General features: G+C 31.5%; 2 protein-coding genes across 10 annotated transcripts in view; one reads left to right on the forward strand and one right to left on the reverse strand.

Moving 5' to 3' along the window:
- Positions 1-14703, forward strand: part of LOC148619685 (protein FAM149B1-like) — a 69309-nt gene extending 54606 nt beyond the window's left edge. For 6 of the 9 annotated variants that reach the window (XM_088579852.1, XM_088579851.1, XM_088579855.1 and 3 more), the window contains 10 exons: positions 1313-1445; positions 2134-2185; positions 2912-3018; positions 3758-3852; positions 4278-4443; positions 6654-6761; positions 7201-7314; positions 7561-7654; positions 8622-8741; positions 10955-14703. In XM_088579852.1, the coding sequence (XP_088435978.1) occupies positions 1313-1445; positions 2134-2185; positions 2912-3018; positions 3758-3852; positions 4278-4443; positions 6654-6761; positions 7201-7314; positions 7561-7654; positions 8622-8741; positions 10955-11031 (1066 nt within the window). In that variant the 3' untranslated portion in view covers positions 11032-14703. The other 3 variants (XM_088579850.1, XM_088579849.1, XM_088579848.1) reach the window with 3 other exon arrangements.
- Positions 14704-15173: 470 nt separating this feature from the next.
- The window catches only part of LOC148619686 (uncharacterized), a 28375-nt gene continuing 18880 nt past the window's right edge, over positions 15174-24668 (reverse strand). The window contains exons 18-22 of the mRNA XM_088579845.1: positions 24302-24437; positions 23606-23719; positions 22414-22523; positions 20629-20713; positions 15174-20067 (exon numbers count right to left, since the gene is read on the reverse strand). Of these exons, the coding sequence (XP_088435971.1) occupies positions 19864-20067; positions 20629-20713; positions 22414-22523; positions 23606-23719; positions 24302-24437 (649 nt within the window). The 3' untranslated portion in view covers positions 15174-19863. The remainder of the gene's footprint in view (positions 20068-20628; positions 20714-22413; positions 22524-23605; positions 23720-24301; positions 24438-24668) is intronic.

Consider the following 24668-nt stretch of genomic DNA (forward strand, 5'->3'; position numbering starts at 1 on the left):
AATATCATGTCAAGTATTTGGTTAAAAGAAATGACAATTTATTCATTTCTGTCGAGGATAGATACTGATTTCGGGTTATCTCCCTTAGCTTCCTGTTGAGAACAAGTTTTAAATATATTTCCTTTAGTTGTAAACAAAGTCAATGAATGAAATCACTGGGTGTTAGTTGCTTATCTTTTTCACACTTAATAATCTCACCTCTGACGATTGGTATTTGTTAATTAATTTTTTTTTGCAATAAATTGTATATTATTTTTATATCAATATGCAGAAGGAATGCAAGTCATTGTACATGGATTTCATTCTGATATGCATTTAAATGTTATATTGCAAACCACAGAAGCTGTTAATGCCTCCTGTAGCCTTTTAATCTTACAAACAAATTTTTTGTGAGAGTATAAGCTTGACTGAATCTTTTTTTTTTTTTAAATTCTAGCTGTGGAATGAAATACAGTGAAACCTTTCCAAATAGAACGGCTTTCCAACAGTTGAATTTGTTTAGACAGGTGTTTGGTTTATTCAGGTTAAAATACATTCAAAATTGTATACAGTGACTTCAAAAAATATCTGGTTTAGAGAGGTTTTACTGTTTTTTTGGGTTTTTTTTGTTCATGACTGGTCTGTTCAGTTTTCACTGTAGTATTTTCATTGGAATGATTAATGTGTGGAATAAACTTATTCATTCAATGGTTATTTTGACAAAAGAATGATGTTTGAATAAATTGATCTCATCCACCTTTTTTTCAATCACCTTATCTACAACTGATTGAATGAAGTGTTATAGAAATTTATATGAAATGTAGGACAAAATTTTATTGCAAAAGGAAATTATTTGCGTTTAAAAATCTTATTACCAGCTTGTACCAGGAAACCAGCCTATACATAATCCTTTTATGCCTGAAGGTTTAGTTTATGTGAGTGTTTGGTTTCCACAGGATCAAAATGCATTGAAACTAATAAGGAGACTTTGAAAGATGTCTGATTTTGACTGGTTCCAGTTTATTTAGGGTTTAGTTTAGACAGGTTTCCAGTTTGTTTAGGGTTTGGTTTAGACAGGTTTCCATTTTGTTTAGGGTTTGGTTTAGACAGGTTTATTTATAGAAAAAAATGTGTTATTGGTGCCTGGACTTACAGATAGATTTTTTTTATTAAGTAACTCACTGTGAATAAAGCCATTAGTTCTTTGTCTAAGATGGATTTGAGTTTGTTAATTAATATTGACCTATAAAAGAACATTTGGCCTGGGCCTTCTTATATCTGTTGTGCCACTCTATGACATCATTGTTTCATGGGTTATTTGTACATGTTACAGATATGATGAGACTTCAGAGCAAAAGAAACAGATTACACCCCGAAGGCATAAGGTGGGGTATCCACCAATCACGCCTAATGCCTGTGTAAAAGACAGTGTTCTCAGTTCAGTGTTTGATTCAATATGGCAGGAAGTAAGTTAATAAAAGTTAGCTTATTTACTTAATATTTACAAGGACAAATATACCTAAATTCTTCATAAACCTTACAGAAAATCAGTTATGTAATTCTGCAAATTAACAAACACCTGGCTTAATTTGTAGACCTTATCTACCAGTCTATTATTACTAATACTATGTACTGTCAATATCTCAACACAAAGAGTTGGAATAGGAAAACAATGGCAGAGTTTATCTGTACCTAATCTGTTCTCATTTAGCAGTTATTTAGCAAAACTTTTAACAATGTAGAAATCTCATTAATGTATACAGTTCACTTCATGTCTATAGCGGTTAAAAACTAATATGAATGTCTATACACAGGAAAATGTAATAGTATTGTTTAGAAAGAGTTTATAGTAACAACTAAAAAATCGATTATATATAAAATATTTGGCTTACAGAAAAGAACTCCACCAAACTTTACCAATATTGAGTAAGAGTGATTGGAATGAACCTAGAAATTGCAATACTATTATCTTGATTATAGACACATGTATTAGAATCAATCACAAAAAAAATGGATGTTTTTTTCAAATCTAAATACTAGTTGAAGGTCTCACTCAATCTCTAGATTCAACATCTTGATCTGTATACCTAATGGGGACAAAGCTGCTGAAATATTATAATGCATTTTACATTTTTTGTATTTTTTTTTTCTTAGATAATTGCCTGGAACAGAAACTTAACGAAAAAATACTCAGTGTTAGTGTTAGGTGAGTTATCAAACAAAGTACCATTTAGAGAGATCTAAATCCTTGTTCATCAGGGGCAGATCCATTAATTCCGGTTAGGGAGCTTAAATAGAATAAATATTGAGTGAGCAAGGGAAGAAAATTTTATGGGATAGAATTTGTGAAAATCAAGATATCATGAAAAAAATTAATGAAATCCCGATTTTAGGGGAGGTGTACTCCCATCACACCTATTTTTAGATCTGCACCTATACATGTATCATTGTAAACAGAAATAATAAGCAGCAAAGAGGTAAAAAATACTAAAATGCAAAAAAACAAGCAACACAAAATTTGTTTTATGAATAACACCTCCTGCTTCCTATAGGGCACCTGTCATGTTTATCAAGTCAAATCAGATAACAGATGTATAACCATCAGTATAGTCTAGAAAGGGATTCAATGTCTAATAATTTCTAATGATAGATAGCAGCTTCTGATATACTGTAGAAGTTCCTTTATTTGTGGATAGCAGTTTGCGTGCTTTGCTGAATTATCATTGTTTCATGGGTTGTTAAATTTGTGGTTTAAGATTAGATTAAATATTAGGCATTAGAAAATTGTTATTTGTTGGGAATTAAATTTTGTTGTTTAAGTTTGCCATGAAATCCACGAAATTCTGTAACCCATGAACAAAAGTATTTTCGCAGTATCTCGTAAGAAATTTATACTTTTTCATTCGTGTAACTGCTGTATTTCTATTTCCAGAAGAAAACAAACCTCTTGTAATACCTATGCAGCCCACATCTCCACCAAATCGACATGAACATTTAATGTTATCGAGGGAGCCATCTTTCAGTCAGGCCATGTATAGGGTGGGTATATCCTTCATGTCTTACTGTTAAACAGTGTACATATGATTGGTGTTTGTGGTCATTGACTTCTGATATCTTCAGTTGTAAGTTTTAACTCATTTAATACTTTGTGGACTATTCTTAGCTTTAGATTTTTAAGTTCAGAGATAAAAAAAAAAAATTCCTGAGAAGTTGTCATTCAAGGAGCCTAGGTAGTTTTACTAAGTTTAAACTGCACTTTTTATAAGACCATTTTGTATTATCTGCAGGTTGGTCAATGCACATGCTTCATATATACTTCTGCAAGGAGGATTCCAAGCCTTACCTTGCTTAACTATATGTTACATATGCTCATAACTTCCCTTCAAAGTTAAAACAGGAGGATCTATTATTTCAAAGAGCCACAATACAAATTTTCATTGGTTAAAGAGTAATCAAGGGAACCAAGGTTATAGCGGTAATCAAAAGAATGTAATCCAGGGACAAAGACCAGACATGGAAAACAGACATACACAACAAAGAACATAAAGTAACTAAAATCATACATACAAAGTAACAAAAGTAAATGAGCAACTCAGACTCCACTAAAAACTGGGAACATGGACCAGGTGCACCGGTAGGGTAAGCGTCCTCTGTTAAGTCACAGGTTTGAGATGGAAGGACCACAGGACATGACTTAATAGATTCTTTTTTTAACACTTATGATGTAGTAATTTCCTTCTTCAAAAAATAATGATTTTTGTAAATTTCTTGTTTTCAGCAAAGATCCTACACAGCTGGCAATAATCTGAATTTGGATGATGTGCTCCTTATATCTAGTAAAAAGATATCAGTCAGGGAGACTTCTAATCTACAGTAAGTACATTTGTACTAAAACACTCATAGAGCAATCTTTTTCATTGATATATTCAATACAATGTGAAACATTTTTGGATGTTGTTTGAAATTTAAAATTGCAGAGCTTTGAGATGTAAACATTGTCATAGTTTCACATTTCAAATTGCCTATCTGTTTTGGACTTGTTATTTACTTCGTTTTTTTTTTTAGTTTTACACTGGCTATAGAGCAAAGTTCTTCATATCTCTACTTTAGGGTTGGCTAAAAAAATTTTTTGAGAAGGTTGAAATAATGTAAAACAGCAAGTTTATCCAAAGGATGTTCTGAAGATTTTTACAAATTGTTAATTAATGTCATGTAGATAATTCTTGTATTTAAGTATCGTGTGATTGATTTGAAGGTTTTTTTTTGTGTCAATGTTTTATAATATTTGCTTCTTTCAGGGATTACGTAGAGACCCCTGTACCTTCTACAAATCGTCCAGCATCAAGCTTCCAAACCAGTGCTACTGTCCGAAGACCTTTAAGTAATACAAAGTTTACAAGACCTTCTGCTCAGAAACCTGCTAGACTTGCCCCAATACAGTCAGACTCATCAAAAACATACACTGTAAGTCAAGGATCATAGGTTTCCCAATTTTTCATATTTTTGAAGTTTTCTACAATTTTCATTATAGAAAAAACTAATTCTCCAACAGCGAAGTCTTCATTTAAAAGATATAGAGTGAGAAGTCTAACAAAGACAATACCCCTAAAGGAGTTAAATGTAAAACCCTTATGTTTGATTTCCTCCTTGGACTCTTACATTTATAATTGTATTTCTTATTTCCAACCTTCCTCTAAAATTTCATTAAAATTCCTTTAGCAGTTTAGAAGGAGTAATCAAGGAAGAGTGCTGCATGTACAAGAAATGTGGACAAATGAGAAGACAGTGTAATTCCAATATCCCCCCCCCCCAAATTCATTTTTGTAAAATTACCATGTTAATGTACTTGCAAGTCTCCTGGCTCCATTTTGCACTAAGGTTTCCATTTCATGCTTGAATGAACAGCAAATAAATACTGCTGACAAAATAAGCACACATTTTACTGAATGTAATTCAAAATTCAGGTGGCTTTCATCAAATTTATTTTCAGGTCCAAAGTCCAAAATAAATATATTCATGACATACTATTTATATATTGGCTATTTAATAGATGAACTTCCTGCACTTGTCACTCCAGGTAGTGACTGTGTCAGTGTTTTTTTTATGTTTTAGAGGATATTTGGCCATCACTACAATTTTTATCAGTTTTTAAATTTTTTAGATTTCATGAATTTAAGAGGAAATACATATACATGTATAATGATGTGAATTACTCATCATTCTGCATGATACAATCTGATATTTATACCACTAAAGTTGCCACAGTTTTCCAGGCTCTGTTCTTAAATTTTTTTTCAAATTATTGATGTATTAACAATAGTAAAACATAAATATTATTTTTCAGCATTTATTGGTCATAAGAGATGGAAAGTTTTAATATCTATTTAAATAATTTATGAGAACATGAAGTAATAAATCATATTTCACGACATAAAATAACAGATCATGCTGATAATATCTTTAATACCTACCACCAGTAGTATTCATAATTTATTTGAACAGTAAAAGTGAAATAACTCTAGCAAATTAACATGAAGTTTAAATGTTTTGCAAAGATATTTCACACATGAGTGAGTTCTGCACTGTCATTCATTGCATGAATGGATAGAATGATGTAATGTTTTTATGATAACAAACTACATAGTAATTTAAATACATTTAACATTTCATTGTAGTTTTATAAACCCTTGAATAAATAACAAAGCATTGCCTTAATAGTTAAGGTAGCTATCTACCGCACTATCTTCTCGGCTACAGAAGCCATTAGTTCCCTGGTACCTACAATGATTCTGACAGTTGTAAATGTCACATGCTATAGTGTTACTGAATTAATGTGTAATAATCATCAGCATAATGAAGATGAGTCTGCAGTTTTGTCAGTATGTAGTGGAATTCCATTCCATTTAAGTAAAAAGTTTAATTATTGTTATCCTTTAAACTTTTTTTTATTTCCAATTGCAGTTTTGATCCTTTTATTTCATTGCATAATTACCTAATTTATCATTAGATTTTCTATTATGTATCAATTACTGAAAGTTTTTGATATATCAGGTGTGCATGTTATGAAGCAATAAACAATTAACAGATAGTACTTGGAAACTTTCTTGTTTTTCCATGAAAGGTGTGATGTAACTAAGGAAATATTTTTCCTTAGATATATCATGATGTAACTTGTGATGATTGTAAATGAATGGTTTGTTTGTTTTCTTTAATTTTTGTATAACAGTTAAACCTGTCTAAACCAAACCCTGCATAATTTGAAAAACTGTCTAAAGTCAATTTATCAAATTAAACCTTGGTAAACCTCACACCTGACTAAACTGAGCAAATTTGAAAGTCCTAAAATGATTTGGTTCTAACAGGTTTCACTGTATTGTGCAATAGTTCACACACATAGCCAGGGGGTTCTTGCGGTTCTTGGGGTTCTTATGAACCCCCCATAAAAACTAATAAGCACTATTAAAGTCTTGTTTGATTTGTGACTATTTAAGTCGATAGCACCTCAAGGTCTCTCTGCAAGTCTAAAGAACCCCCTCTACAAATTCCTGCCTTTGGGCCTGTAGTTTTTCTGTATTAGTGCAGTTGTTTTCCACCAAAAGACCTGCTTTACTCCTTTCTCAAAAAGTACATGTTTCCCTATATAATTCATACATGTACTAGTTTATCTTTGACAGGAGGAGAGAGTTGGGCCTAATGGTGCTTTACAAGTAATTAAGATAGCTCATGCCAGGAATGGAGCTCTGCCACCACTTAACACTGAGGTAGAACCAAGCAAAGTTCAGGTAGATTCTAAATGCATTGCATTGTATTATTTTAATGTACAATGGAAAGATTCATAGACAATACATAGGTGCTTTTTTTTAAATGGTAATTGTAAACACAAATGAAATAAGCTCTGAAGAGCTTTTGCTTAAGCTAAAGTTATAAAAAACTGACAACTTTGTCAGGGACAGGGTTTGAAAACAAGAACTCGAGTTTCCGATGATACACAATTTACTTTTTTTATGTCAGGAGGTCTCCTATTGCCTTACTTACACAAATATTAAGTAGAAAGAGTACCTGTATGTATTTCAAAAAATACAATAAATACAATACCTGTATAGATATGTATTTTAAGGTTGAACAAGAAAATTTTGCCAATAATGCAGTTTTCAATTTGAACTTATCTAAGATAAAGACTCATGTAGTGCATGAAATTACCCATTTTTTCTTTTTTTGTAGAAGAGAGGTAATAGTCGAGCTAGTAGTGCAGTAGTGAAGGATAGTTTGGCCTCTCACAGGGAACGGTATGGTATAATGACAGATGCCAGACCCAGTACCACTCATGCTATGAGGGTAAGCTTTATTTATTTATTTATTAGCATTATATTGTAGTTTACAAAATTTCATTTGTTTTTTTTTAATTTGTATTTAAAAAAAATTTAAAAAAAAACATTATGTAGTGTGAAATCATGCCTTCTATTGCCAAGTTTATTTTAAACTTTTTACAGATATTTATATTCTTTTTATTCTAAATGTTGAACTTTGAACTATGCTATTGCTGGTAGTTTGGTCAATTAATTTTTGTTATACAATTTTCAGTCTGATACACCTCAAGGAAATTTTAACAGAAGAGCCTCAACTCCATTTGGTCCTACTTTGAATGGTTTTCCATCAAGAAGTGCTGCTTATGCAGGTATGATTTCTACAGTCAGGGTTACTAAATAACTATGAAAGTAACCCCTGCATGAAAATTTCCTTTTACAGTTTGTTGTAAGAAGTCTGACTCCCAGATTTATACCCAAGTGCAATGTTTGACCAAGCTTATTGATGTGAACATAACACCACATTTACACATAGAATTTTATGGCCACCTATATAAAATTGTTTTCTTTTTTGGGGTCTATGCATTCATGGCATTCTGTCAGTCACAGGCTTTGAGATAGTCCATATATGTTTTCTTTTAAATATTATGAAACTTACAAATATACTGTGCAACAATAACAACTTTTTAAATACATTTGACAATTTCTGACCCATGCCAAAATTACTGTGCATCTAGTAAGAAGTTTTTCTACTTAATAATTTCTCAAGAAATGGCAAAGAAATTAATTACACTCAATACTTCTGTGATTTTCTTAAGAAAAATGTGTCTGCCTCGTCAGTATTTTTCTTCAAATTATGTACAAAGTTACTTTAATTTTATGAGATTTTCAATTAAATTCAGTGAAAAAATCCCTCTCACCGACCTCTATTTTTTCAACATAAGTGGATGAGAATTAATTTAAATGACAAGGCCCAGTAAGTTTGAATTTGTAGCAGTTGTCTCATTAACACTTTTTCATGTATCCTTTTTATTTTTTACAGTTGGTAGTAGTAATGCAATGTTATTCGTTTGTAATTCATGAATTACATGCATTTTTGTGATAGTAATGCATGGAATGACCATAACATGTAATGCAAAAATTGGTGCATTACACATTACATTAAATTACTTGAAAACATGTAATGCATTTATACCATTACACATTAGCCCATGCCTGATGTCAGGCAAATTAACTTATGGGCATTGCCTCAGGTTATGTTAAACAGCAAATAAACTTCTTTGGATTTAGGATACAATGTATAAACTAGACATGTTAAACCCTTTTCTCCTTTATCAGCAGGTGGTATGGTATTGGTAGGAAGTGGGTTACAACCCTCCAGTGATCTTGGTCATGCCTTACAACCAGAAATCTCTGAGGACCAAGAAAACATTGAAGATGCCTCCTATAACAAATGGAGTAAGTCTGGTTTTAGATCTTGGGCTTGGTAGATAGTAGTCTTATTTACATCACTGTCAGCTAGATAATTTGTTTAGAAAACTTCTTTAGGTTTTATACCTGGTTTCATGAATTGTGTGATTTTATGAATTGTGTAAAGGGGTGCTATTTTAGTAAAAAGTGTATACTCTTTAACTCTGTTGATTAGAAAAAGTTAACAAACACTGTTTCAATTCCGAAAACCAATTAGGATGTAATTTTCAGGGTTGCAGTTTTCGCATTCTGTCTAATATACATATTTTCAGGTACCTATACCCTCTGTGCCCTCGAATAGGGAATGCTTTTAAATATGCTTCTGTTTGTTTTATTCTTTGTCTCACATATTAACTAGTACACTGCAAAAAATACCACATTTACAGGAGTTTTATTTTTTTAATGAAACTGGCTACAGTTCTATGAATATTTTATCAGCATGGTATGGAAAGAAAATGGGGGGAATGATATACATGTAGTTATGCTAATTTGTGTTTTACAGGCTTTGGAAATAATATAATACTATACTAGAAATTTGCTATTTTTATGTTAGGAGCTCTCCAATTGCCTTACTTAGACAAACATTAAGTAGAAAGTATATGTATTTTTTTAGAGATTGTTCAAATTACAAGGGCCTAGCTTCTTGAAAAACTAGGCCTTTATATCTGTTTTCTTATTAGCATGAAATTTGTGTTAACTTTTATTATTTGTGTTGATCATTTTCTGTATTTTTCATGTTCTTTTCTCATGGTTTTTTTCCATATCTGTTGACAACATATAACAGCAATAAATGAAATATTAGGACTGATATTCATTTCGTGAATTGATGGCAAATGAATATATATATTGAAATAGGTTTTTTTCGTTTTCATTTGTGACCATTGGATAATTTCCTCATTTTTACAAAACATTTCTGGTGAGTTATATAAAAAAAATTAACATATTGAAATTTTCATAATTATTTTGGGTGCAAGAGAGATTTGTAAATTCAAAAAAGTATTTTGGATGGGGAATTTAAGTTGGTTGCAATGCTGATGAATAAAAACACTATAAATGATTTACAGCAAGTAAAATGGTTAACTTTAGGGGATGGTTTTCTTCTGATTAAATTACCATTACCTGATGAATTGCTTTAGGTAGTTAAGTGAACAATTTGGAAGAAGATTTAAATTTTCTGTTATGCTACAGATATTTGAATTTATGCTTGATAGAAAGTTTAATTTCTCTTCTCAATTTTCTAATTAACTCCTTGAGGCAGTTCATCTGTTGATTTTCAAACTCTTTCCCCTAAAGTTAATTATTTTGCTTGCTATAATTTCACTGATATTTTTTCTAGAGATGTAGTCAATTATTGCTAATTAGCTGGTTAGCACATGTAGAAATAGTATACAATTTTACAATCTTCCATCCTACAGGTCCACATCCCATATTATCACCCAAAACACAAAAGTTCATGGACACTTTTTAATAGAGGTAATAGGTGAATTACACCCCTTCCCTACACAACTTCATTTCAGAAAGTGTGTGTGGAGTGATCTACACTTTTTTTGCTTCCTAAGCACTGTGTGAGATTTGCACAATGATGTTAAACTGCCTTTCCTGTCATAGACTTGTATGTTGTAATTTATAGAAGTGGAGATAAAATTGTCTTTGATATGATAACTTGATGTTCACTTAAAGTTATTCCTTATATCAGGTATTCAATTTTTGGTTTGGATTAATTTAAATGATAAAATGAATAAATTCTTCTTTATTGCATGTTATCTACTACATTGTATTTATTACCATCAACTATGAGTTTTATCTATGTTTAGAAATATTATTTATATGATTGTTATTCCAAATAGATACTAATGTTGTAAGTTACAGCCCATACAATAATGATGTTCAATAGATAGAGTTGATCTTCCATGAATGAAATGACTATCACCTTATGATCTGGCTTCAGTTGCATACTGAACAAGTAGATTTAAACTTTCTATCATATTCTATAGATATTGTATCATGTGTCTGATAGACTGTTTAAATCTCCTTGTTAATTATCCAAAATATACCCAAGACATTTCATCTGGTAATGGTCATTCAATCAAGGGAAGACTCAACCCTTTGAAGTTACCTATATTATTCACTGTAAATCCACATTTCAATTGGACATGATTCATTTGTCTCTTCCTTTTTTAAATTTTGTATTCTCTTTCCAGCTCCATCTCCACCCAGTCATCATAATCCATACTACAGAGGAAGAATGAAGCATCATCCCCTAGGTGTACGTCCATAGTCTTGTAGATGTATAGTTTATGTGCCAAACTTTGTTATGTCTGTAATAACTGGAATACACGTATCATCTCAGGAGTGACCACCATGAAACTGGAAGGTATTGCAGAAATACTAATTCTATAAATCCCATAGGATAATATGACATGGACGATAACTTAAGATTTCGACAGATATTTATCTAGGGCAGTCTTCACATTATGATGTGTCACTTATTCATAAAAAAGTATATACTTTGATGGGAATAACCGGTGTTTTTCAGTGACCATTCTCCACATCAGTGATCTCCAGTGAACACAGACTACTTTGTCATGTAATTTGTTTGCATTTATTGCGAGAGAACTGAAAATCTCATATCGTGCACATTCAATATGTATTCAGGATTACTTCACCAAAAAAGTAATTATTGGAGGCAGAAACTCTTGAACAAGGGAGGTAACCTCATTTACAGGGGAGTTAATTCATGTGATTGTGCACAAAGACACAATGGCAGCATCAGACATATATAAATTGCCAAATGACAATTGACACAGCAAGACTGAAAAATGGCCAATGGGGCAAAAAAAAGCTGTGATTTGTCTTTCTGTGATAAACTTGTACATTTGTAAATAGAGAAATAGTTCGAGGCGGCAGTTTTTCTGTCATACCTCACTCTACATATCCTCTCTGATGCATTGAAAAAAATCATGTTACTATTCAGTTTGTCTGTATGTAAACTTTTTTTTTTATAAATGACCATATCACAAGGGATGCTCAGGAAAACTATTTTATGACACATAGACATTTTGTTGTGATTATATAGTATGACCCTAAGACTTGTTATATTTAATGTTAGATTCTTTTTGTCATTACATTGTATCATTATGGCTCTGATTATTTTATTTCCTGTGGAAAGTCTTGGAATATTTTGTATATCAATTGCTTTTAATTGTCAGTATGTAATGGCATCTATTTTATTCTTGAATAGCATTTTTTCTTTGTTTTTTTAAGTTCTTAAATATGAAATTAGTTAATAGTTTTGAGGTGACTTTATTAATTGGTCTTGACACCAAATTGAAAATTTCCATTAGAATTCTTATTTTGTCTTTATTTTTTACCTACAAGCCAGGTTCTTTATCTTATGATGTAAGTGCACATGTTGTGTCAAATATTTCTATAGTGCTAGATATTGACCCCAAAGACATTCTGTAATGATGTTTCTTGTTGATATTAATCACTGCCAATTGTTTCATGTTTAATGATGTTGATTGCACTTTAAAAATGTAGTTTTGATTAACTGAAGAATGTGATCTGTTATTCTGTTTTAGTGTAATTAAATATTTATGTTGAATTTCTGTTATAATAATCCGTTTTTTATACTATTGTTGTTATGACTGTTGTTACAGTGGAATCTGGCTAATATGTTACATATTGAGAACAAGTTATGTCAAGTGCTGGTATTATTTTTAAGTTAAAATACAATTTTGGGAAAGCAGAAATGTAACAGACCCACCTATCTGTGCATCTCACAGCATTTCCAGAGAAAAGTGGCTGAGTGATGTTCAGATTGTCATGCCCAAAAAACTTGTGAAATTACTCTAGTCTGAGAAATATAGTTAATGTTCAGTTTACCATGGAACTTGAGAATGTTCTCAGACTAAAGTATTTTTTAAAGTTTGTTGTGCTGAAGACAGATTAAACTTGATTCTGGTATTCTCAGCTGTCCCATTAATCAGGTTCTACTGTATGCTAAAATTGTTTCTGTCCATTTTACATTTTTCAGTGGCTGTCCTCATTAACTATTTATCTGTATTTTTGTTTCAATTCATGTAACTGTATTCTATTCAATAAAAGCCTCAGGGAGTTAAATAGGCTGTCAGATTCAAGATAAAATATACACTCCTAATGGTCATTTGTAAAACCCAGACCTAGAACCTGACCCCAAAGTTTGTGTATGATTTTTTTAGTCTGGCTCTGGGTCCATGTTCTGCAGCCCTTTTCACAAAAAATCGTAGGAGTAAAATTAGTCTTAAGTTCTATTATGACGTCATAACTTACCACTAATTTTACACTTACGATTTTTGGTGGAAAGGACCGCAGATTTTATAAGGACTCATTTCTGAACCTTTATATTATTACAGAAAATGGCAGATACAAGAGTAAGGCTGTAATTTTTTTTTTTTTTTCATTTTAAGGGAATCACAATATTTGTGAATCATTTTTTTAACAAACCATTAAAAGTACTTTATTTGTGATAATTAAGATACCTCAGTGAAATCAATATCTGTTCTAGTTTAACTTTACATTATACAAGTACTTACTTTGTTGTCAAAATTTTGTTTTCAGATTATATTTTCGTTTTCAAGAACATGTTCTATTTCAAAAAGTTAATGTTCTTATTAATTATGTTTAATGTGCATTTAAATTTATTGATGGTCACATTTTGGTATATTCTACCAATCTTTAGCCACTTCTAGTTTTCCACCTAAGGCATGCGAATACTATATTGTAGGAAACATTGCTGGACAGAAATCTGAATATGAATTCTATACACACTTCATATATTCCATCAGCTATAAGGATAATTGTTAATCTTCATCATTAGGGGGAGACTCCCGTATAATCATTGAAAAGTTCAGAATCTCCTTCCATTGTGAGATTTGTGGGAGGATTGTGGTTTAACAATACTGTATTTTCTGTGAAAAATACTAAATAATTGAATTTTTATATCAAAATTTGCTTTTGTGTAAAAATCTCCTATGTGAGACAGTGTCAATGGAGGAGTATCTCCTTCATAAAATGTTCCAAAGGTTAACTGGTATGGCTATAAGGTTTCTCATTTGGCCAATATGTATAAATATTTAAATCTGTGAAGGTACTTTTTTTCTTTGTTCATAAAAATGTTCATAGTTCATTGAAATTTCAAATTTGAAGACACCAGGAAAACCACAAAAATTGGTACTCCAGGAAGACAAGTTCTTCCACTATAACACCAGCATGTCCTTCTTTATGGTAATATATTCATCACCAAACCAGCTCATTTCTGAATACAAAGCATTGTTTAATGGATCAAAAAGCAACATTATCTGTGGATTACTTATATTTAAGAGGGTATTCATTATACATTATTTTGGTGTAGGGGTCATAATTTTGTGTTTTTCAGTTTTAATTTACCTGATGTCATTTTTGCATCTGTCAGCAATTTAATCATGAAACTTAATTTTCCAAAAAAATCTTATTTGCAATGACTGCATAAAAGAAATACTGTAAACATATTAATTTTCGCTATTTACATGGTTGACAGAAAACTGTGAAAAATAGTTTATGCGAAATGGATTTTTTTCAAAACTATGTAATGCTGTGAAAATTGATACCTGGGAATCTGTTCACTTGACAGATTCCATGAAAATTGATACCTGGGAATCTGATTACTTGACAGATTCCGTGAAAATTGGTACCTGGGAATCTGTTCACTTGACAGATTCCGTGAAAATTAATACTTCTACAGTATCACTCTTCCACAAAATTCTTGTGTATTCTCTTTGCCCAGTAATCCACAGACCGTGTTAGAATGACCAAGGCTTTGTAATAGGCTATAACCCTGGTTATTTTGCTGTGTATATATATAATGCTGTAGCTATGTGCAATACCTGATCTGCTACACACATTTAGCTGTAAATAAATGATTATACATATATTTATAGTCATTATCATTTTGTGTACCTTATTTATCAGATTACAGTAAAACCAGTTTTAAGTGACCTTCCAGGGAGAGCACAATCATGGTCTCATTAGACAGCTGGGCTTTATATGCAGGTTAATTTTACATTGAATGCACTGCATAGAGATATTTCAGTTTTTTTAGACCGGTTATTTCTAAATACAGGTGGTCACTCAGACCAGTTTAACTAACATTATCTATAACTGAACTATTCCGAATTCATAAAGAATTACTGTATTACTTAAATAAGAGTTCAAGATATGAAAAGATTATGGTCATTTTGCAGAATGTTTTAAGACAAGGGTCTTTGATCTTCAATAAAAAATACAACTATCTAAAGTTTGGATATTAAAAAAATAAAAGCACAGGAGTTGATCTTACATGCAGGACTGACTGACTGTGCTTTTCTCTTAAAATTTGCCTGCTTGAACATAAAAACAGTAACATTATAAAAAGTATCATATTTTTATTATTCAAAAAAAGTTTAAGAAATAGACAAATACATATCAGCACTTCAAAGAATATGTAATACAATAAAACATCAATAAAAGAATAAGATTAAACTGCTTCAACAGTATTCAAAAAGTATTACCCTTAAATAACATACACACTACAGAACAAAAATGTTCATCAGTCTAAATATATTGAGAAATACTAGGATGTACTAATGATTTCTTTTTAAAACCATTCTTTGTAAAAAAAAACAAAAACAAAAAAAAAACACACAATATGAGAAACACTGAGCATTGGTGTTCAATGTAAAATAGTTAAGTTGAATTATCTCCCTTTGGAGTCCTCCAACTTCATGGACATCAAAATATGATGTCTAATCTCCCTTAAAAAAATCATCAAAATCTCTTAAGCTTTTCCCTACACACCCCCAAAAAACAGTGAACCATCCTCCAATAAGAATTTTTCATCCATCACAGCAGAAGTACTCAAAAGTGCAGAAGTAAACCTCAAGATCAATCTGACCAGTGATTATGTGCTATATGTGTATTTACTAAGGACCAAAAACTTTGTTTAAATATAAATGATACATTAAATAGAAGTTTAACATACTGTGAATAAACAGTACAAAGCTCTATGTTAAAATAATCCAAGTAAGGAACTATAAACGTATGAATACCAGCCTGCTAGAACCTATAAAGTCATTTTACAGTTAGGTGCAATGGGTTTTCTTAAAAAGAATTAACTTCAATATCCCTCAAAATCATGTTTATTCCTCAACCCATGTAACAACAGAATTATTTTTAAAATAGACAATACAAAAATTTCTAACTCTAGGTAGTAAGAATTGCAGCTTATTAAACTATAAACCCAAACATCAGATATATTATAGACTAGCTTTAAAAGTCATCACACATGATAAATTAAAACATATACATTCATAAGTCCAAAAAATTCTTTAGGACCAGTATGAAATCATATGTTGCAAGGTCATGATGTGATAGAGATTCTAAGCTTAAAAGTGAACAGCTATGTTAATCTACTATTTACCGGTAAAGTCCACTTACAATAAAAAAAAACCAACTGAATTGTTGACCATCTAATGAGAAGGAAGTTCAAGGTCAATTTTAATTTCCTAAGTCCATATATAAAGTATTCAACATGGTAACAGTCCTATATTATCATTAGGTGTCAATCTTAGATTAAGTAAAAGAATGTTCTGAGCTTTAACTCTTACGTTGCAACATTAATTGCATGATTATATCTAACATCATATAGAAAATTTATTCTATAACATGTAAAAACTTTGAAAATGAATACATTGAATGCATTTTCATGCAATTATTGACATTAGGGAAACAAAAACAATGACCTAAAATATAACATCTAATTCAAACAAACAATTTTGACTTTTTCATTAAGAAAACATTTCAAGTTGTACCATACTTTAGGACATTTGTATCCTTTCCGTTGCCTGTTGACAATGGACACACATGTCCATTCCACAGCCAACTGAATACAGAATATTCTTTTATTCATTCTAAAATAACAAAAAATATATAAAGAAACCGACTATTTCAAGTGATATGTTACCTGCTGTTTCTATATTTAGGAACAACAGGTTTTTACTAGTGTTTCCAAGTAAGTATCATGTACAAAAATTCTTAATAAGTAGATGGATTTGTTAAAAATATACCTGGTAGACATAACTACACAGTAAAAATTGAAACAGGTTTTTCATATGTCTTGAAGACACCTGAAAAACATATGTTTAGGACCACCAAGAGAAACATATAATAATTAATAAATTATTATAATAAATACAATAAACACTAATAAGTAATTCATGCAAAACAAGTAAATAAAAATAATATGGTAATTTTATGATTCAATAGGATTTCTTAAATGAAAAGAGTATGGATTTTCAAAAACATATGATTTCATATATTTCCCATACTGGTCCCAAACATATATTTCTCATATGTTTTTAAAACATTTGAAAACATATGTTACTATATTGCCTGTGTAATACAAATAAAAATAAATTAAACTATAGCTACAGATAACCATTTTATTGCTATTACTCTACTGCAATGAATTATGGAATCAAATAATGTCAGATAAAATTATTCCTATGTCCATTCCCTTACCATTCAGCACAAGGAACATTGAAAAGTTAAATATGACAATGGTCTACATATATAATGTGATCTCTATGGCAACTAATAAATAAAAACATCGTGTAAAAACAATCAACAGACAAAATAAAACTTCAACGACAAATCAAACTGATCACAGTTTAAATCACATTATTTCAATTATATACAAAATAGAAGTGGAAAAAGTATACAACAGAGGAACCTGTTTAATCCAACATGTGGGTATTCAAGAGTCCTGTATAATCAGACCTGGCACCACAATAGTTAAAAAATACTTAAGTCAAAGAATATTCTTAATTTCCATGGTAACTCCATTCAAATTCTTTGAAATTGATGAAGACACAAACAGATAAGTACTTTAAAAGACAAGTAATTTTTCAAGTTTTGTGGCACTGGGCCAAGGTAATCAATGCCCCCCTTAAGGCTGTCGATCTTTACATAGGTTTACAAGAATTTTTCTCAGATTTATGTTGGATGAGCACACTTTCAAGTTAAAAAACATGGGTCAATAAACTTGATTGAAAAATTCATATAAAATGAATAAAAGATAGTTACTATATCATATCAAGTACAATTTTTTAATGAAAATACATGCTTTTCTCCTGATTTTCATGATGTTCAAAATGGATGCTCCTTTCAATAGGTATTATCTACTTTAAATTGATTATATCAATGTTTTCAAACTGTGTATTCAAATCACCTACTTAAAAGAGTTATAATTATCTGGTCACATGGTCTGTCAAAATAGACAGGCTTCCCTGTATAAGAATGCTATGACCTTTAAAAGGCTACCACTGGTTTGGCTTGATACTTAATCAAAAACATGTAAAATGTTTAATTATACTAAAAACTACACATTGTACATACTGAGAACTGAGTGTACTAAACTGGTAAGAATACAATAAAATAGAATGATTTCTATCATGTCTTCACATAATCTTCATACATTATACATTCAAGATGAATCTCAGTCAAACATTTAAGAACTTCCAGAAGCCTTCAATTTTCTATGAAACTGAGAAAAGTCACATTTTAAATGTGTGCATGTATGTCCCCCTCAATTTAAGATTTAAATAACCAAACTTCATGATTCATTCATAAAACATGTGAATGAAATGACCACAAACATTTATTTCTCGAGTACACATATTCAAAATTTTGTAAGGATCTCATCAAATTTGCATTTAACCAGTTCTATAATTCTTGCAAAAATATGGTATTGCATTTCATGATAGTTATTCAATTTAGTTATTAAAAAGGTTCAAATCAACAAAAAATATAAACAGCCTGGTAAATTGCACTCAAATTACAATTAAAATCTTATTCAGATATATATAATGCAAAAATATATTAACCAAACAAGCATTTTATGAGTAAATGGGCTCATAGTAATAATGTCAAACTATATTTTCCTATATGAAAAAAAGTGTTCAGAGTCTGGGAAAGAGAGGGTTGAATATGGAATGTTTGTCATATATCTGTGTTTTGTCCAGTAACGAGGCCTATGACAACTCAAATAAATCAACACATATCACAAGCCATACTTGGCTATATATAGCTGTAGTTATAAGTTTAACCAGAATAGGTTAAGACACTGTAACATTTAGATGTATGTAAAATAAAAATTTGGCGAGTAAACTGAAGAAAAGGATTGATGTACTGATATTTACTGGTGAAAGATGAAAATAACCCAATTTTTTACCAGTATCTAAAATCAGCAATTTTGCAAAACCAATATGTTTAAGTTTTCCCCACACCAAAAATAGAATACCATAATTTTATTTCTTGTAATAACAAAATACTTCATCAATTTCTGAACTGATTTGCATATTGATATCACTTTGTTAATATTTTCATAAATTCAGTCAAACACATCCCTATGCACACTGGTTCAACTTAACTTGATAAAAAAAAAATTCCATTAGCAATAAGGTACTCTTCAACAGGAAGTTCTTTTATATTTAATAATGCAAAAACATCTCAAGGTTTAACAACAACCAAAAATGGCTTTTTTTTATTTACAAAAGAAATAAATAAACAAATAAAAAATGCAACAATAGACAATATCTTCAGTATTAAGTATGCACCTTAGAAAAAATCCTTTAAAAAATCTTGAAAATCAGTGAATTCCTACATATAATATTCTCGTAATTACAATCTCAGAAATGCTATTCAAATTGATCATATGGACATTGTCATAATTTTTCAACCGAACCAGGCAAAATTACAAGCTCTGAAACAGTGTCTGACGTTCAAAATTCAATCTAGACACTGCTGCAAGCCCTCTCAGAAAATGCAAGAATCTTGCAAAGTTGAGAAAAAGTGAATGACTTAATGCAACGTTATCCGATTGTCAAACAACGTATGATTTAAATAACATCGGAGAATTTCAAAGGCCTGTCTGCAGCCTTAATAAAAGGAGAAACAAATGACTAACAATGATCTGGAAACAATCCAATATTGATGTGCTTCAACCTTCCAAAACCCCCTACATAATTTTGAAACAGCCCTAGCTCTATTACAAATATCACAAAGAGCTAAAATAAAAATTGATGGCTCGACTAACATCATAATCAGCTGATACAACATGTAAAATCAGGTCGTCATCACCAACATCGTCACCGACAATCTCTTTCATTTGTTGTAAACATGATTCCAGACGAGCTGGGTCTTCAATTCTCAGATCTGATAGTGATGATGAAGTAGAAGAAGAAGTGGAGTCAGACAGGGCCTGTAAATATAGACCAAACCTTATTCATTTTAATTGTTACTGTTTAGTGTAAATTGGTACAAAGTGCTAAGTGGGACTGTCATTTTTCAGGCATTGAGAAGCTTGGTCAATGTTTTACTAAAGATCATAAGCCCTAAGTTAGGTTGTTCTCTCATTCTCTTATCACTCATTCAAGTTACAACCAATCATACAGAACAAGTCTTTTAAAGAAACTGATGACTGGGACAAATTGATGAAACCACTAATTTTTGGCAGATTAATGGCATACCTGGCTGTATTTAAGTCAAATATACAATTTTTAAAATTGAGAAAAGTAGGTTACATCTCATACATCTGTAATGGTGATAAAATACAATGGTAATTTGAAGCAGTATATCAACAGATTTAAACCAATGAACCAACCAAACTCCTTATAAACTGTGACTATGACCTGTCCACAATTTAAATATTTGTGAATGTCACCCATCTTGTATATGACTTTAGTTTTTTAGACTTCCTGAGTAAGGATAATCAAATATTGAACACTGTGAGTTATTTATAGAATGAACTAATTTGTTTTACCCCTTCAACAAGATCCACTCTTTGTATCATATCCTCTATATCACCAACTTTGGACGAAGGTGTATCTGGATCACTGGAATCTTCACTGCAAAAAAAGTTTTCAAAATTTATTATATACACCTGGAAAAATTATAATTCTTTTATCTAAGACTGAAGTTTCTGAATAACACGTTACTGCTGGTTCATTAAACTTTATCGAAGGAAAGATACCAGGAGTATGTTAAATAATTAAACAATAACTTCTCAAAATGTACCATAATGAGTAATTCATGCCCATATTCCTAAACTCAGTGCAATTATAAAACAAGAATATTTGTCAAAATATGACTAATGAAATATTGCTTGAGTAGTATATAATTCGTGTGGTTCACTCTACAAGTTAAGATAAAAGGCTGATTGCCATCAATAGCAAAAACAAGATATCTGTGAGTGATGGCTCACTAATGATACCCCTGCTTTCAATCATGATATAAAAAAATTAACAAAGTCCTTGGTTAACAAAGTTGTTGTTGAAATTTCCCCAAAATGAATCCCACCATATGACATCCCTACAGGCAGAATGTGTTAAACTGTCAAGCCGCTGCAATCAGTAGTTGCAGAGAAAAGTGTGTCAAAAATTACAACTTTCAAAGATAATAAGTAAAAAAATAAACAAAGTCCTCTGTAAACAGGATATTGCCAGTTTTTTTCTGAAAATGAATCCCACTTTATGGCAAGGAAGAATGTATTGAAATTTCAAGCCACTGTATGAGTTGTCGCTGAGAAAATTGTTAGTGAAAAAAACTACCATCTCCTTCAGAGCAGGGGTATTAAATCTTGGCATAGAACTGAAATAGCTTATTCCTCTTAGAGTGTAGTTTTACTTCAACAACTGCAACAGGGATAGCGGGAACTTAGAATTAATGGGGGACAGGAAAAGGGAACAAGGGCATTGGATAATGGGAATAAAGGAATGGTAAGCTTGAGTCAAGTGGGAGCAAGGGCATTGGATAACGGGGAAAAAAGGGTTTGGAAGCTTGAGTAAAGTGGGAGCAAGGGAATTGGATAATGGGAATAAAGGGTTTGGAAGCTTGAGTAATGTGGGAGCAAGAGAATTAGATTACGGGAATAAAGGGTTTGGAAGCTTGAGTAAAGTGGAAGCAAGGGAATTGGAATATGGGAATAAAGGGTTTGGAAACTTGAGTAAAGTGGGAGCAAGGGAATAAGATTACAGGAATAAAGGGTTTGGAAGCTTGAGTGAAGTGGGAGCAAGGGAATTGGATAACAGGAATAAAGGGATTGGAAGCTTGAGTGAAGTGGGTGTTACTATATTTTCTTGATATCTGCTCATCCAACTAAGAGATGAGAAACTTGAATGAAGGAGAGGGAAGCACTAGAGAAGTGGGAACTGCCATCCCAAGTTAGTGTCCTATCATTTTTTTTCAAAAATAGGTTTACATGGAAAACTCCTAATGAAGATGAAATTGCCAATAATTAAAGAATGCTTTCCAAAGTTAACAAATTCTTTCAAAATTCGAGAGAAAAAAGAACATAATAAACAACTTTTTCCACAATCAAACGACACTTCTCCACGGGAGACTGAACGAACACTTCTCCACGGGAGACTGAACAAACACTTCTCCACAGGAGACTGAACGAACACTTCTCCACGGGAGACTGAACAAACACTTCTCCACAGGAGACTGAACGAACACTTCTCCACGGGAGACTGAACGAGGACTGCTACAACACTGCCCCCTGTACACCTACAATGCATTGTTACACTTTAAATAAAAGCAGACATACTCATTGGTAAAAGATTGCAGGATCTCAGTTTTTAGATGTTGTGGTAACTCAGCAAAGACGTCTCCTTCGGTCAGTGAGCGGTGTTTGTTTATATATAATAATGTTTGGTCCTGTAAAAGAAAGTTTTATAAATGAATAATGGAGTACAGAAATAGTCTCCTAACAATTTGTTTTGAATACCCTTACGTGTTTCAAGTCTTTGAAACAAAAAGTTTTCTTCAATCACTGTGAAAGTACTTTAATTCATGGATACCAATTTTCATGGATTAGGGAAGTAAGACAAATTCATGGATTCTTGATTTCGTGGTTGAGTGGTTTTCAGTATACACATCAAAAGGAATCTCCTTTTCGTTGGGAACCAAATTTTACGGATTGGCCTACCCACAAAGACCATGAAAATTGGTCCCCCACGAATAATAGTACTTCAACAGTAAACATTAATCGAAAAATGTGCACAAAACATTATATACATGTAAAAATGTATTTAAAACAATATGTAAACTTCATCAATGTCATACCAATATAATTGGACATTCTCAGTTCTATCAAGTATCTTTATTCAACCTTTCAATTAAAAATTTTGATAATCATTCACCCACTTCATTCTTTTTTATCATAAACTTTGCATTATAGGTTTTTAAAACTAAGGTCAGAAATTACTTCCTTTCCACAGGTACATTTTCAAGGATTTTGTTTGGATCTTGAGTTGATCTGCAAAACTGTGTTTTTGGTTATCTGGGACACTATACTGATATGCATACAAACTACCTCTGATTGTTTTTTGTAATTGTTGATCTGCAGATATTGTGTAGGAAGTGTTTTCTGCAAATTTTTAGTTTTTTGTGTTTTAGTTAATCTGTCTTATTGTATAGACAGGTGCCATCTTTGTGTGTTTCGTGTTCTAGTTAATCTGTCTTATTGTATAGACAGCTGCCAGCTTTGTGTGTTTCGTGTTGTAGTTAATCTGTCTCATTGTATAGACAGATGCCAGCTTTGTGTGTTTCGTGTTGTAGTTAATCTGTCTCACTGTATAGACAGATGCCAGCTTAGTGTGTTTCGTGTTGTAGTTAATCTGTCTTTTTGTATAGACAGCTGCCAGCTTTGTGTGTTTTGGTTGTAGTTCAACTTCCTCACTGTATAAGTAGAGATACCAAACTGTAGTTGATTTGACCTAATTTATATAGATACAAACCTTCAGTGTCTTGGCCTGGAGTTGATCTGCCATGCTGTATAGGTATAGGGCTGTATCAGAACTTATATGGTTTACTAATAGGGCATGTTCACAAACAGACTTCAAAATATCTACCTATAAGAGGAAATTACTAAATTCATCATCACTTTATTTCAATCTAGGGTCCTGTTCATAAAATACATCAATGAAATATTAGATCTAACTGCTGGTCATAAGCATCATTAAAAACTGCCAAAATTACTAGAAGCTTGATCAAATGTGTTTACTAAGTTTTGAATGTTTGTAACTAGAAAATCACTACTATTGATACAACAGATAATCTGTTTTCTTGGGACTGCCCGCCGGTTTGATATGACTGTTAAAACACGCAACATTTACTTACTATAGCACATTTATTGTTTGTCCTCTTATTTTAATCTTGAACTTGGTAAGTATTCCATCAAAGTTCAAGACCTTTCGTGCTGATATTTAGAAGGTTAGTTAATTTTCTCAAGTCTGGGTTGGCAGTTGGTGTCTTTCCCTTCCAGCTGGTGCTATTCACCCCTGGCAAAGGCTATAAGGCTGAAAATTTGGTCCTCTCTTTTTTTTTGTTTCATTATGTTTTATTTGTATATCATTTGTATTCAATTCTTTTTTCACTTTTTTTAAATATGGCTAATTTTCACTTATGTAATAATATACTAATGATTTACCCACCTCATATCTATCAGATAAAGTCAGTAGTTCTGTTAACTGTTCTAAAGTGTACTGTGAAGTATTCAGATCTCCACCATAGAGGTATTCCAGGAACGTGAAAAATATCTCAGGATTTGTGTCATGGATTGTAATTCTCCTAAAAATTATACATATATTATATATATTACATAATAAGTAATAAAATCTTATAAGATTGAAAAATAGTTTTTGCATGTAAGTCTTTCTTGTCATAAATAAGTAGGAAAATGTGGAGAACATTTCCTTCTTTCTTGTCAACAACACAACTTCAGACTGAGAACTATTAGTACACAGGAAACTTTGATTTGCAAACCCTTCTCAAATGATACAGTTTATCATCCAGAGTAAA

Source organism: Perna viridis, chromosome 4 (genome assembly GCF_037379345.1).
Source record: "Perna viridis isolate PV_CMFRI_1.1 ecotype Kerala chromosome 4, ASM3737934v1, whole genome shotgun sequence".
Taxonomy (NCBI): Eukaryota; Metazoa; Mollusca; class Bivalvia; order Mytilida; family Mytilidae; genus Perna; species Perna viridis.